At 36.9% G+C, this 14,972-nt stretch overlaps 1 protein-coding gene across 2 annotated transcripts in view; it reads left to right on the top strand.

The window, feature by feature from the left end:
- Nucleotides 1-14,972, top strand: part of ITGB6 (integrin subunit beta 6) — a 158,908-nt gene that overhangs the window by 114,794 nt on the left and 29,142 nt on the right. For both annotated transcript variants that reach the window (XM_056110406.1, XM_056110407.1), the window contains 3 exons: nt 5,585-5,807; nt 8,758-8,855; nt 14,525-14,644. In XM_056110406.1, coding sequence (XP_055966381.1) covers nt 5,585-5,807; nt 8,758-8,855; nt 14,525-14,644 — 441 coding nt within the window. The remainder of the gene's footprint in view (nt 1-5,584; nt 5,808-8,757; nt 8,856-14,524; nt 14,645-14,972) is intronic.

Raw genomic sequence — 14,972 nt, 5'->3', positions numbered from 1 at the left:
TAATACTATATAACAGTAATTATAACACTATTTATTCTTTATCATTTAGATCTTAAACAGATCTGACAGTGTAACTTGCCAAACTATGTTCAGCAACATAATCCTTTCATTTTATGTATGGTCCTTTGTTTATATTATATGATGCATACAAGGAGGAATAAACTCAGAAAAGAGTTCATGACTTCTACACGTAGTTTGGAAGATCTGATGATAGTATCTCTCTTTCAATTAGATACAATGTCTGCTAAGGTAATTCTAGCTAGAAAATACAATTTCTTGGACTCAGAAATCTTTACCAATGTTATTTTTCCTTCCTACTTTGGGATAATTAAAGAACTTAAGTCATTCTCATAAGCTAGCAGGAATGAACTTTTTCGTCAGGGAAGACCTCTGGGAATAGAGCCAGAAAGAAATACTGAACACTAAAAGTGTACCCCAAAACAAAAGCATACAAAAAGCTACTTTTTAAGTAATATCACCAAGATAATAATACTGTTACTTTATTGATAGTAACGTTCTCCTTTTAAACAAGTTTAATAATAGTGAGCATAGTTAATGAGAACCTTCTGTGCCTAGATTACTATTTTGCATGATCTTGTGATCTATGGGCTGGAGCAATAGTACAGTGGTAGGGTGGTTGCCTTGCAAGCAATAGGCCTGGCCGACTCGGGTCCGATTTCTCTGCCTCTCTTGGACAGCCTGGCAAGCTACCAAGAGTATTTCGCCCACACGGCAAAGTCTGGCAAGCTCCCCGTGACATATTCATATGCTAAACACAGTAACAACAAGTCTCACAATGGAGATGTTACTGGGCCCACTCAAGCAAATTGATGAACAACAGGAGGACAGTGCTACAGTGAAGTGTGATCTACACTCTTGCTATTATTGATGACAGAAACGGGAATATGCCACAATTTTACTTCTGTCAATTAATAGACTCTGCAGCACATTAATTCTCTGCAGCTCTATTATCACAATGTCTTCTTTGATTCATACAAATAGGCTCCCTTTGATCCATCTGTAAACACTCAAATTCATAGGACTCCATTGATTATTTTTCTTACTCAAATTGCATTAATCTTTTACATTTTCATTCCAAGAGACTGATGACTCTTAACAGGTAGACGGTTTAGTAGAAAAAATAAACATCTTTCTGCCATTATGTACTTTCAGTTATCAGTAAATGGCATTACAGAATGATCTACCCCTCTGTAGAATCTGATTTCTTTCTTAGTCTTTAGTTATCTTGTCTCTACATGAAGACATGAAGATTTTAGTTACTGTTATATAAACAGGCCTTAGACAATTGAACACTTGAAGACATTAATTAGCAATATTTGTAAGCAATTTGATGCTTCTGAAAGATCCACAGAAAAGAGAAATTCTAATTTCTGAATATTTTTGAAAGGGTTTTTTGGAGCGATAGCACAGCAGTTAGGGCATTTGTCTTGAACGCGGCCGACCTGGCCGACCTGAGTTTGATTCCTCTGCCTTCGATTCCTCCGTCCCTCTCAGAGAGCCCAGAAAGCTGTCGAGAGTATCTCGCCTGCATGGCAAAGCCTGGAAAGCTCCCCATGACGTTTTCGATATGCCAAACACAGTAACAACAAGTCTCACAATTTTACTGGGCCCGCTTGAGCAAATCGATGAACAACGGGAGGACAGTGACAGTGACAGTGACCAATTCTTCCATACAATGATATACTTGGGGACTCTCAAAGCTTCTGAAAATCCATATTTCATTTGATAATAACACGTATAACTTAAATTAATTTTTTGAATTACAATTTTTATAAAAATCTCTCAGCATGAAATATGCCCCCTTTTTCTAAGGAAGAATTAAAAAGAGATAGTAAATTAGAGGAACACTTACATATAAAATTTACATCAATGATTTGGCCCACATTACCTCTTTCTAGCTGTGAATTAATTATGAATCAAGAAAATTGTAAATTGTAGTTGCGTTCCATTCTAATGTAACATACATTTTAGTGTTTATCTTTATCATAAATGAATGGATCCTTTTATTTGCATGGGTGCAATTGTGTTTTTGTAATCTTCTGTGTGCTGTTTTAATACCAAGCAGGGCATTAAGTAAAGGACTAGTCCACTTCCTATCTAATAAGGCCAGGTTTTGAAGACGAAAGAGTCACTGCAACACTGCTATGACCACAAAGTTTTGGAGAGAAAGAGAGAACCAAGAATCTTTTTTTACAGTGAACTTGACATTGTTTCTTACAATGGACTCTCTTGAGGCTTCTTTTACATCTGTTAGGTTTTTCCATACAATTACAGGAGTTTTAACATTGATGAATAAATTTTACTTTCAAATTCTCTCATGGCAATTGTTCAGGAATAAAAACAATAACTTGTACTTACATATGACAATCCTGAGTCATTCCAAAGAGTAGAATACATGATCTTGAGATACTATTAAAAATCCCTCCTTAAGAGTGAGGATACTGAGACTGAGAAAGGTTAAGAGATTTCCCTCAGGGTCATCAATTAGGATATACCAGAGTCAGGATTGAAACCTAGATCTTTGCATGCAAACACTGCACCAATACCATTCATAATCACCTTTAGGAACTTGCTGGAAGAGCAAAATTTGTGCATAAAGCCTGTTGCACAGTTATTTTTTTCTGAAAAAATGTATGATCTGCAAAAGTTTCCCAATAAGTTGTTTTCAATATTGAAAATATTTGTGCTTATTTTAGTATCTTGGGCATGGTAGACACACAAAATACTATGGAAAAAGCACACAAACACATAATCTTAAATACTATCATTTTATACTACTTAATATACCTATTGTGTGACTGTAACAGCAGGATTTGATGAGATACCTGTCTGTACTTTTTTGTTTGTTTGTTTGGTTGGTTTTTTTTTCTTTTTTGGGTCACACTCGGCAAGCAGAGGGGTTACTCCTGGCTCTGAACTCAGGAATTACTCCTGGTGGTGCTTGGGGGACCATATGGGATGCTGGGATTCGAACCCAGGATGGCCCCATTCAGGCAAACGCCCTACCCGCTGTGCTATCACTTTAGCCCCTGTCTGCATTTTTCTTCATTCAAGCTTACTGTTCTAGGCCTCTGTGACATCCCTCCTTCTATTCCTACCTCTCATGCTCTTTTTTAAGGGTCCTCTCTCTGAATGGATTTTAAATATTGATGTTCTCTAGGCCTTTTCTCAAACTACCCTCTTTCCTAAACTACCTGATCCACAGTGGTCCTTCACTACCAGCTACTCCCCATGGACTCCAAACCCAGGCATATCTATATATATAGAAATACAACTATACACATGTAGATTATTGCATATATGTCAGGTATATATACCTATACTCATTTATAAGTCATATATGTTTATACAGTTATGCACACAATTCACTTACTAGAAAATTACACAGAAACCTTAAACTCAGAGCCAAAGATGAACTCATCACCTCCACCCATAACTGATTTTTATCCTCTTCTTCAGAACAATAGATTCACTCCATAATTAAGCATAGTTATCATGGTTAAGCATTATTACATGGCAGGCTATGGAGACTAGGCCATGAGCATCAGGTACCTTCTATTCTCAGTCAGTGCCTCTAGCAACTCAGAATGGTCACTGAGTAGTTTTCCGATCCTGTCTCTCTCCCCGCCCCTTCACTCTGGAATACTGGCACCTGCCCTCAGAGCATTACATCCACTGAACTGTACACTTTCCTCTTCATTCCCTGGTGGGTGCTCTTCAGGATCCCCTATCTTCCTGCCTCTCAGCTGCACCAACATGCTGAATGGTACTCCTGATTTTAGTTTAACCTTCTCCACCAATGCCAGTGTATTATTCATGTCTCTACCCTCTAAAATTCCAAAATTTAATAATAAAAGTTCCTACTGTAAAGTTTCTATGCTTCTAGGGTCAGAGAGATAGTACAATGGGTAAGGTGTTTGTATCCCATATGGTCCCCCTGAATACTGCCAGGAGTGATTCCGAGTTCAGAGCCAGGAGTAACCCCTGAGCATAGCCAAATATGGCTCAGAAACAAATGAACAAAAACCAGTTCCTACTTAAAGATTTTGTTGACATTTCCCACCCCTCTACCTATCATGCTTCATTTAGTGCACCTTTGGCTCTATTCATATGAAAATACTGTGAAAATACCCACATCTCAAATAGTCACTTGTATTATTTGCTTATGCTTTTTCTTCCTCTGCTTAAATTGCATGTAACCATTTTCTGCTATTCACTATCTTTATCTTCCAAATTCAGATCAAGTATCACTTCCCCTGGAAACTTCCCCAAATCTCTACTCTAAGGTGAAAACTTTCTCTCTGTGTGCACAGTATTTGTCACATACTATTGTGTTTCTCGGGCTGGAGTGATAGCACAGCGGTAGGATGTTTGCCTTATAAGCGGCCAACATAGCCGACCCAAGTTCGATTCCTCCGCCCCTCTCGGAGAGCCTGGCAAGCTACCGAGAGTATCTCGGCCGCATGGAAGAGCCTGGAAAGCTACCCATGACATATTCGATATGCCAAACACAGTAACAACAAGTCTCATGATGGAGACGTTACTGGGCCCGCTCGGGCAAATCGATGAACAACGGGAGGACCATGGACTGTGACCGTGATTGTGTTTCTCAGTAGAAGTGGTTATTCATCTCCTACAATTGACTACAAGCACAACCAATTTCTCTTCTCTAATTTTGTATCCATGTGCCTAATACAGTTATTGGTACATGATATAATGCTTGATTAACATTTATTAATTTTTGAGCACTGAATGTAGGGCATCTTATTGGTGAATACGAAACTAGTAGATTCACCTGACCACAACCAGTGGAAATTGGCTTTATTTCATTTCATGGTTTTTGCCATCACTTCATTACTTGAGTAGTAGGATATCCATTACTCAAGTCTGTTGTGCATCTCAATGGCACCTTAATTAATTTCAAAATACCAAATATATTTTTATGCATGTACTTGTATATGTTTATATAAATGCATATTTATAATATTATACACACACCACATAACTACTATGGGCTTCAAGACAATCTTATTTCATCTGACTGTGAGTTGTGTTTTATACACTAGGTAATCAAGTTGGGTATCAATAAAGAGACCAGATAAATATGCACAGTTAGCAAAATACATTTTATAAAATCCAGCTACATTCATTCTTCCTCCCCACCATAACACTCATTCGTTTTCCTTTTTTTGTTAGTGAGACACCATGAGGTACAATAGTAGACTTACAAATTTTGTAACACTCATTCTTATCTCTTATTTATTTTTAGACTTTTTGTTGTTTGTGGGCGATACCTGGCTATGCGCTGGCTCTGTTCTTGGGCCAGGATTACTCCTGGCTCTGTGCTCAGGAGTCACTCCTGGAAGTGTTCAGGGTACCAGATGGGGTGTCAGGGATTGAATCCAGGTTAGCTATTTGCAGGCAGAGCTAGCCCCATACATGCTGTACTATTTCTCTGGTTCATCTTCAAGATTTTTGTCAGCATTTAAACACAAAAAAGGAAAAATAGCTCCCCAAATCTGAAAGTGGCATTGACCTTAAAATAGTACATTTTATTTTACAGACAATGGCGATTGTGACTGTGGTGAATGTGTGTGCAGGAGCGGTTGGATGGGCGAGTACTGCAACTGCACCACCAGTACAGATGCCTGCCTCGCTGAAGATGGGCTGTTGTGCAGTGGGCGAGGTGACTGCGTCTGTGGCAAGTGTGTTTGCACCAACCCTGGTGCCTCCGGACTGACCTGCGAGCGATGCCCCACCTGTGGCGAGCCCTGTAACTCTAAACGGTAATGCTTCTACTTGCTTCAGTCCTGTCTGTCCTAAGGCTTCCTAATTATCAAATGTGAACTTTCCTAAGCTTAGATCTCTGATCATTTTTGCTGGTTTGTTTTCTAAGCATCCAGTCAAACCCACAGATCCCTAATATCCTAATATCCTCATCCTGGAATGTCAGTCTGGGGTGGGGAGGATGTGTGGAGGGGAGGCTTTCTCAGTTCTGATTACCCAGCACCACCATGAGGAAACCCACACCGATAACATCAAACAACTCTCAGGGACAACAGCAGCCCACATAAGAAATACCCTGGAGGTAGATATCCACATTCAATCTTTTCAGGAGGACAAACAAACTTCTTTCTTACCAAGAAGTTAACAGAATGACCTTACTAATTCTTTCCTATCTATAGCTTCTTGGAGGCAAAGTAACAGATAGATGAACCTGGCTTTCATTCCTTTGTCATTCATGCTTTTGGGCACCTTTCTTTGGTTGTCATTCTACATCATGGTTACTGTTTTTTATATAGCATCAAAGAAAATGCATACAAATGCATTTTCTCTGAGTTGAATTATTTCTATATTTGGTTGGCAGATAACATCCTAATGATATTGGGGCCAGACTGTAGGTCAAGTGAAGCAAGACACTAAACTGCCAGTTATAACACTGCAGTGTCTAATTATACAAAAACGTTCAGTTCATACTTTCATAAATTCCCCAAAATGATGACATTTGCTTTTCTGAGGTAAGGCATGTTAAAAAAAATTCACCCAGTGATCATGTCCAATCAGGTATTAATTTTTTTCCTTTCCCTGTGCTTAACTATATGCCAGGAAATATGGGGCAATGGCAGATGTACTGAATAAAAGAGTGTAAAATTTCCTTTCAAGACATTTACTCTGTTCATTTTTCTATTCTTTTATGTAAACATCATCTAATCTTAAATCTGATCTTTAAGTGAGGAACATAAACAAGCAAAGTAGTTTCTATTTGGAGAGTTAGGTAGGGTAAACCCCTTGGCATTTATATTTGTTTTGAGATGAGTCATTCTTCCTTTATGCATTCTTTATTAAATAGGTTATAGTTCTTCTGTCCACCAGGAATAATGTTAAACCATGGGTATGCCGTAATGACAGAAACCATTATATTCCTGTTGTGGTAACAAGGTGCTGAAAATCTAGTAGGATAGACAGACTCTAAAAAAGTAATTAGAATAAGAGATCCAAGGAGATAGCTCAAAGAGCTGAGCGGTAATCTTGAATCTTTTATACTTCTCCTGTCCTGCATACTGATTCACAGACTGGCAGTAGATCAAAATTACAGACCAATAGTTTGTAACCTTTTTAAACCTGCAGACAAGCATCAGATCCTTGGATTGGTTATTGAAAATCAATGAGTTACTGCACATTCTTTGCCTGCTGGAAAAAGGTTCAATCCCTTGCACTGCCTGGTCCCGCAAGCATATGGGGAGCCAGACCCATGAATTGCTGTGTGTGGTCCCCAAACAAACAAAAAAGTAATTACTATGATATATTTGTAAGAGGAGTTACAGAGAGTGCTAATAAACTATATGGCTGGTGATAGGCTTACCAAACCAGTTTGAGCAGTCACCAATGAGAAGCACAGAAAAATCAGGTTTTCCTCAATCTCCAGTGAAGGCACTAAATATGTCATCCAATTGCAGTACGTTTGCAACACAAAAGCAACTTGCAGATAAGGCCTCTGTACACACTTTCACACAGATTCAGTTTCTGAGTCTTTCTTGCAGAGGAATTTCGAGGCTTTTCTTGCAAGAGAGCCACTGGTTAAAGTATTTGGGAAGCTCTGCCAAATAAGGACAGTTTTAGCTGCATTTTGAGGAGATAAGGATTTGGGGAGGGGACAGGGGAATGGTTCAAGGATTTAAAAAGTTTGTACATTTCCATGGCCGGGGGAAGAAGAGAGGCCAAGTGATTGGATGGGTACACCTGTTGAAAAGTTTTGCTGTTTTGAGTCATCAAAACACAATATTTGTAAAGTGATTTGTAACACAACAATTAATACATGGTCTAAATTTTATTTTTCTGCATCATTAGATCTGCTTGGTTCTTGGCTATATTCTTAGAAATATACTTTTCAAAGTAGAAATCTTTTATTCTATGCATTAATGAAATTCTAAGCTTTACATAATGCTCAACTTTTGAAAACACTATCAAGGTTTGGACTTATTCAAAAGAGTTACAGAAAAATTAGTGTTTAAGAGTCATTTGAGCTCTTAAAACCAAAAAATTCTGGTTTTTGTTTGTTTGTTTTTTGTATCACACCCAGAGATGCTCAGGGGTTATTCCTGGCTCTGTACTCAGAAATTACTCCTGGTGGTGTACCAGTATACCAAATTACTCCTGGTGGGATACAGGGAAATGAAACCCAAGTTAGCCATGTGCAAGGTAAATGCTCTACCCACTGTACTATCACTGCAGCCCCAGTTTCTATTTTTAAAAAAGTCAAATCTTGGGACTAGAGAAATGGTACAGGGATTAAGTTTCCTGACTTGATTGCAGCTAAGTCCAGTTCAATCTTCAAAACCACATATGGTTTCTTTCCAATCTGGCACCACCAGCAGAGATCCCTGAGGACAGAGCTAGGAGTACACTCTGAGCACTCTAGGTGTGATGCAGAAAAAAAATTCAAAATGTGCCTAGTGTCTAATAAAATTTTAGTAAGAACCACCCGTTGTAGGAAAACTAAATAAAACTAAATAAAATAGCAAAATTTCTCTCTTTTTTGGTTTAGAGGTCACACCCAGCAAAGCTCTAAGCTGTTCCCATTTCTGTGCTTAGAGATAACTCTAAGTAACAAATGGCAATATCTTTTATGAGTTATTCCTACAGCACATACCACAAAGACAGCAGTAATGCAATATCACAGCTACAAATCTGTTTTCCACAAAGGTGAACTGATATACACTGTTGAATATGTTCCAGGAGCTGTATCGAATGTCACTTATCTGCAGATGGCCAGATCAAAGAAGAATGTGTTGACAAGTGCATATTAGCTGGTGTGATCATCAATGAAGATGAAGGTAGTATTTGCCTTAAATTTCTTTCATTTCCTCTATATAGTACTTGAGAGGCAGAAACTCTTAAGGGCTTTACAGTAATTGGTCCCCAACTGTTGCAGAGCATTAATTCACTCATATTTATTTATGAAGGTAAATGCATTCCAAAAGACTAAAAATCTGAAGGTTTGGGAAACAAGTCATTTAAAGTCGTAACTACAGTACTTGAATTCAGCTCAGGTGGCAATTCACCACAGCTTAACAATATAACTGCAGAAATATCAGATTGCTTAATTTTTTTTAAATTAGAGCAATAGTAAATTGAAGAGGCAGTTAAAATGTTAACACCTAATCCAAAATGCCCCCTCTAATCATCTGATTACTTGATTTCAAGCTAGAATAAAGGAGTATATGAGCTGGATGTCCTACTAGCTGCCCACAGACACAGAGCAGTTTCTGGTTAGTGGTCATTTATCCTCTCCTTCCATCCAAATGCTTTTCATTTCTAGCCAGGACCACATCTTTATCTCCCTGAAACCTCAGTTCCCTTATCTAAGAGCTTATTGACACTGCCAAGCAGTTGTGTTCACTGCTTTTGCTTTCACCTGTCACTTTCAAATCTAATCATTTAAAATCGAATTCTTTCTACTGTTGTCTCAAATATACGTGTGTGTGTGTGTGTGTGTGTGTGTGTTTTGGTTAAGGGACCACATTACTATTGTCTCAAATATTTTAAAAGGTTCTATTTTATTTGAGAGATAGCCATTTTAAATATAACTTGTCAACTTTAACACAATGAAGATGACTTGGACTATCCGAGTGATATAGTTTTGCATCTTCATATGTTCTGCATTACCATGCTGCTCAGGTCAAAAGGCTGTTCTGCACACGTTAGGGATGCATCCAAGATGTATCACAGGCAAAGTGGAATAATCAAGACCATAATATATGATGCTCTAGGATGTGGATCTTGAATAGAGGAAATTAGAATAAAGAAATTAATCCATTCCTAAAATGGGATAAGTTAGTGACATTTATATTGTTTTGTAAATTACCTACATTGTTTCAAAATTGAGATTTCCACCAGTGCAGCATTGAATAAGGCTATTAAGAAGGGCCTAATTAGATAGGGGGCATAAAACCCCTCATCTGTTTGTCTGGTGACTAAAGATAAATATGCCAAATAGCAGTAAATTGTACAAGCTGGTGTGTATCTTACACTGATACCAGAGGGAAGCAGCAGCAGTGCTGACTGAAAGGGCATTTTGTGTACCATTCACATTAGCAACCAGTACAAAGCCTCAGCTTATTCTCCTGGGTGCATTTCACAGCAAACAGTTGGAATATTTACCAGGTGTCTCTAAGATATGACTAAAAATTGAAGAAAATGCCAAATAATAAGAACTCAATTCATGTATAACATGGGAAATCTAATGTGCTAGGGTGGAAAGCAGGGAGGAATAGAAGCAAAGCTTGGAAATATGTAAATCAGAAACTGAGTTACTGTGTCTAAATGCAGCTTTATAGATATTGTAAATGCTTGGATTTGAGTGTAAGACTGTCTAAAATGGCACTTAAATATATGTACTTTTTGTGTGCTTGACTAAATGGCCTTCAAAACAGAGAAGAACAACTATTTCTAACTCAGAAACTAAAAATAATTTGATTGTGTGAATTAGAGAGATAGTACGGCAGCTAAGACACTTGGCTTGTGCTGAATCTTGGAGTTCAATCCCTAGCACCACGTACAGTCCCTAAGTGCTATTGGGAATGATTCCTGTGCATCACCAGATGTGACTCAATCCCTATCCCTATTTAAAATAATAATTTGATTGCTAATACTACATAAAGTACTTACAAGAACAAAGAGATAGCTCCATGGTAGAGTATGTGTACAATATGTGAAGCCCTGAGTTCAATCCAATGTGAAAAAAAAGAAATTCAAAAATATAACATTAAGCATTGAGACTATATGTGTCAGTCTGTGAATTTGAAAGGCCATCCTTACTATGCGATATTCTTTTTATAGATTTTGTTTTAAGTTACACACCCAATTATTGGTATAACACTTTAAAATCATCACAACATATTTTCTCTCCCAGTCTTTTAGCAACCATCCTTCCCCCAACAAGAATACAGTAAAATAAGCATGCCTTCATAACCATAGGAAGAATTCTCAACTGTACTCTGATGATTTGTGTGGGCATGTCTAAGGACATGTGCTCTAAATTTATTCACTCTGTATTTTGTCATCCTGTTTTTTAATTTTTATTGAATCCCATGAGATACACAGTTACAAAGTTGTTCATGATTGGATTTCAGTCAAACAATGTTCCAACATCCATCTCTTCACCAGTGCACATTTCCCAGCACAAGTATCGCCAGTTTCTCTCCCACCCCACCCCCCCCCACTCAAGCCTACCTCTATGGCAGGAACTTATCTTTTCCTCCCTCCTCTCTCTCCACCCTCTCTCTTCCAACTCTCAACCCCCACTCTGCATTATGGTTTGCACTGTGGATACTGAAAGGTTATCATGTTTGTCCTATTGAAAAGATACTTTAAAGTTACTTTCACATTCTTATACTGAGCACTGCTACTCAAAGTGGGAGCTCTAGATCTGAAAGTGTTCATTGGAAAAAAGCACTGATGTTCATATAAATTTTTGTTAAACTTTTGTTTTCTTTTCATAACTCCTTAGGCTTGTCCTGCATGTTAAAGGGTACATCCTAAAATTTCAGGCAAAGAACAGAAGTAGAGAATATGGATGCAGTCCCAATTTATTTATTTATTTATTTTGCCTTGGGAAATTATGTTCCCTAAGAATTTGTGACTTGGGGACAGAGTGATAGTATGGAGTGTAAGAAGTTTGCCTTGCACATGCCCAACCTCGGCTTGATCCTGGCACAACTTACGGTCCCCCAAGCTCCGCCAGGCGTGATCCCTGAGCACAGAGCCAGAAGTAAGTCCTGAATACTGCCAGGTGTAATCCAAAAAAAGAAAAGAAAGAAAAAGAACCACTGCCTTGACTAACCAGCAGAGGTCTTAAACATAAAGTAATAATAATTCAATGTTGCAGACAGTTTATAGTTTCCTCAGCTTTCCCGAATCTTTGTAGATTCCCCACCTTATCGCCCCAATTTTCAGATTACTTCTTTTTCCAGGTATGGTTTATACCTTATAAGATACCTTTATAAGATCATATTTTCATTGTATTATTCTAGAACAACACTGTGGGCACTCATAAAGATGGTTTAAAATAAAGTTCTGTCTTGTAGATGTCAAAAAAGAAAACCTGAGCAGCTAACTATGCAAATTTCCATCTAGTCCCTCTAGTTGCACATTCAGTGATATTATTTTAATACCCAAACCTTACAAAACAGCCTGAATCTAGAGCTGTGACAGTCATGAAAAGGAGTACAGTAAATCAAAGCAAAAGAGGGAGTCATGACTCAGAGGTCATGTTAGCAATTCCACTAAAACTTAAATAATCCTGGTCAAGTAAAATAAGCCTCCCTCTGCTTCAATGAAACTATGTAAAAGAAGAAAAAATAGAGCAACATTAATATTACTGAAGAGCAATATAAGCCAACTACAGACTATCTTCCTGAGAATAAAATATTTTAGTAACTTTCAGAGGAAAAATGGGCCTGAACTATGTTAGAGGAGAGGGGGAGGAAGAAAATAAAAATTCAGCAAAACAGAATATATTCCCCAAATTTTCAATATCTAACTAGATTGAGATAGTAGAAGAGGATTTGCACTGAACTCATGTAAAAACATCCAAAGCATTATTTATAAAGTATTGTTGCTATCAACCAACTTGTAACACATTAGTGTAACACTAATCAAGTGTTGCCAAAAGACTTCAGATCTTTAAATAAGCTTCACCTTGGTAAAAATCTTAACTTAAAATGCAAGTTCCTCAGCATATCATTGACCTGAATCAAATTACCTGGGATTGCATCCACATGATCTCAGTTTTTAAATACCCCTATGATTTAAATGATCATCAATATTAAGAATACCAGATAGAAATTATTTGTAATTAGATTACTTTGCGTTCTGTGTGAATAAATGCTTCTAATAGGTTGAAAAAAAGTTTGCCACTAAAATCCACTTAAATATATCATCTGGTGGTAGAAATAATATTGAATTTTTACTAGCCTATTTTCAAAGACATTACAAGTACATTTCGCATAGTGCCTTCTATATCTTAAGTGCAATAAGCATTAAGTGTAATAAGTCATTATTTCTATTTTATGGCATTTTTAAATCAAGAATACTATTGTTAGAAACACAAAAGCATATAAATATTTCTTTTTATTATTTAAATATTATCTGTCAACTAGTAAGAAAAAATAAAATTCGAGCAAGGATATATCCAAGATTATCTGGGAAAAGTCCAAATTTTGATATTCTGAACACTGTATGATATTTTAACATTAAACATACCTTACAATTTTTGGCTTGAATAATTCTATTTACAGTTTTGTGATAATGAAACAACATTAATATGAAAAATCTTCAACTTATAAGCTAGAACTTTACATATGTCTCCTAATAAAGAAAATGCTACATAATTTTGAAATAATTTTGCCAGACCACTGAAATTAATATAGCATTAATAACTCAGATGACTATATTACTATATTTTCTATTTCTGTCATGAATTTGATTTTCTGTCTCTTGAATAAGTTCAATGAGTAAAGAAACTTTTATTTAGAAAATATTTAAATAAAATTGAACTATGTTGTTTTAAATTAAGAATGGGGTTATAATGAGTTATAATTTTTATAAATTAATAATGGAGTAATAACGTAAACAAATTATTTTCATGAGTCCCTCTTAACCTAGGATTTATCTTAAACATGCTGTTCTGAGGAGACACTTCAATCTGTTTCTTGATATTAATTTATATTTACTGTTGTAGAAATAGATGATTAGCAATCTTGACTACTATTAGTCAAAGGTAACTTTAGAAGTATCAGTTTAGATTATAGAACTGATAGTGATTATTTCTGAAATATAATCCAGGCATCTTACCATATGCTCTCAGTCAAAAATTATGGTAACTCCTGTTATCATAATTATGGTCATTCTATTCCCAAGGCAGCTATTTTGACTGTTGTAACTTTCACTCTCTTGAAATCCTCTGTTCAATAGATATATTAGAGATCACTGAATTTGATGGTCAGTCCTGATTACCTGCTTCTTGTAACTGTTCTTCTGCAACATGAATTAAAAGTAAAACCTCAGGTGGTAGGAAAAATTCTAGTAGGTGTTTCCTATTTTGAATGTCCTATTCCAGTTCTGTGAGCTGGAGAGATAGCATAGCAGTAGGGCGTTTGCCTTGCATGCAGCCAGCCCAACCGAGCCAGGTTCAATTCCTTCGCCCCTCTCAGAGAACTCAGCAAGCTACTGAGAGTATCTTGCCCGCACAGCAAAGCCTGGCAAGCTACCTGTGATGTATTCAATATGCCAAACACACACAGTAACAACAAATCTCAAAATGGAGACATTACCGGGCCTGCTAGAGCAAATCTATGAACAATGGGAGGACAGTGCTACAGTGCAGATCATTCCAATTCTGTAATGTTAATATTCAAATTTGCATATTGAAACTCAATACTACTTTGCTTAAAAAATAAAATTTATGGAATCTTATTTAACCTAACCAATGATTTATCTGCAGATTTCTCAAAGAATACTTCAGTTTCCTGTTCTCTGCAAGGAGAAAATGAATGTCTTATTACATTCCTAATAACTACAGATAATGAGGGCAAAACCATCATTCACAATATCAGTGAGAAAGGTGAGTGCCTTATCTTCCATTTTAGCTTTATAGCCTGTGATACTACTAGAGAGATAATTACCAGAAAAACACTTTGGATAGCTTACCAGTAAACACACTTCCAAATTTTTGGAGTAATTAATATCTGAAGAATTGAAAGATACCTCTTAAAAGGTTTGGTATGATAGTAACCAAAAAGACAACACGTGATATTTGCACCACACACTGTCCCTCGGAAAGCTGAGAGAAGAATCATAAAAGTGGACTGCTTACTTGAATATTTAAGGAAGGATGACAGGAGAGAGCTTAACAGTTAAGAATATAAATTTTGGGGGCTGAAGCGATAGCA

This window comes from Sorex fumeus, unplaced genomic scaffold (genome assembly GCF_029834395.1).
Source record: "Sorex fumeus unplaced genomic scaffold, SorFum_2.1 ptg000009l, whole genome shotgun sequence".
NCBI lineage: Eukaryota > Metazoa > Chordata > Mammalia > Eulipotyphla > Soricidae > Sorex > Sorex fumeus.
The sequence above is the reverse complement of the archived record's forward strand: the minus strand, read 5'-3'. Positions and strand labels throughout refer to the sequence as shown.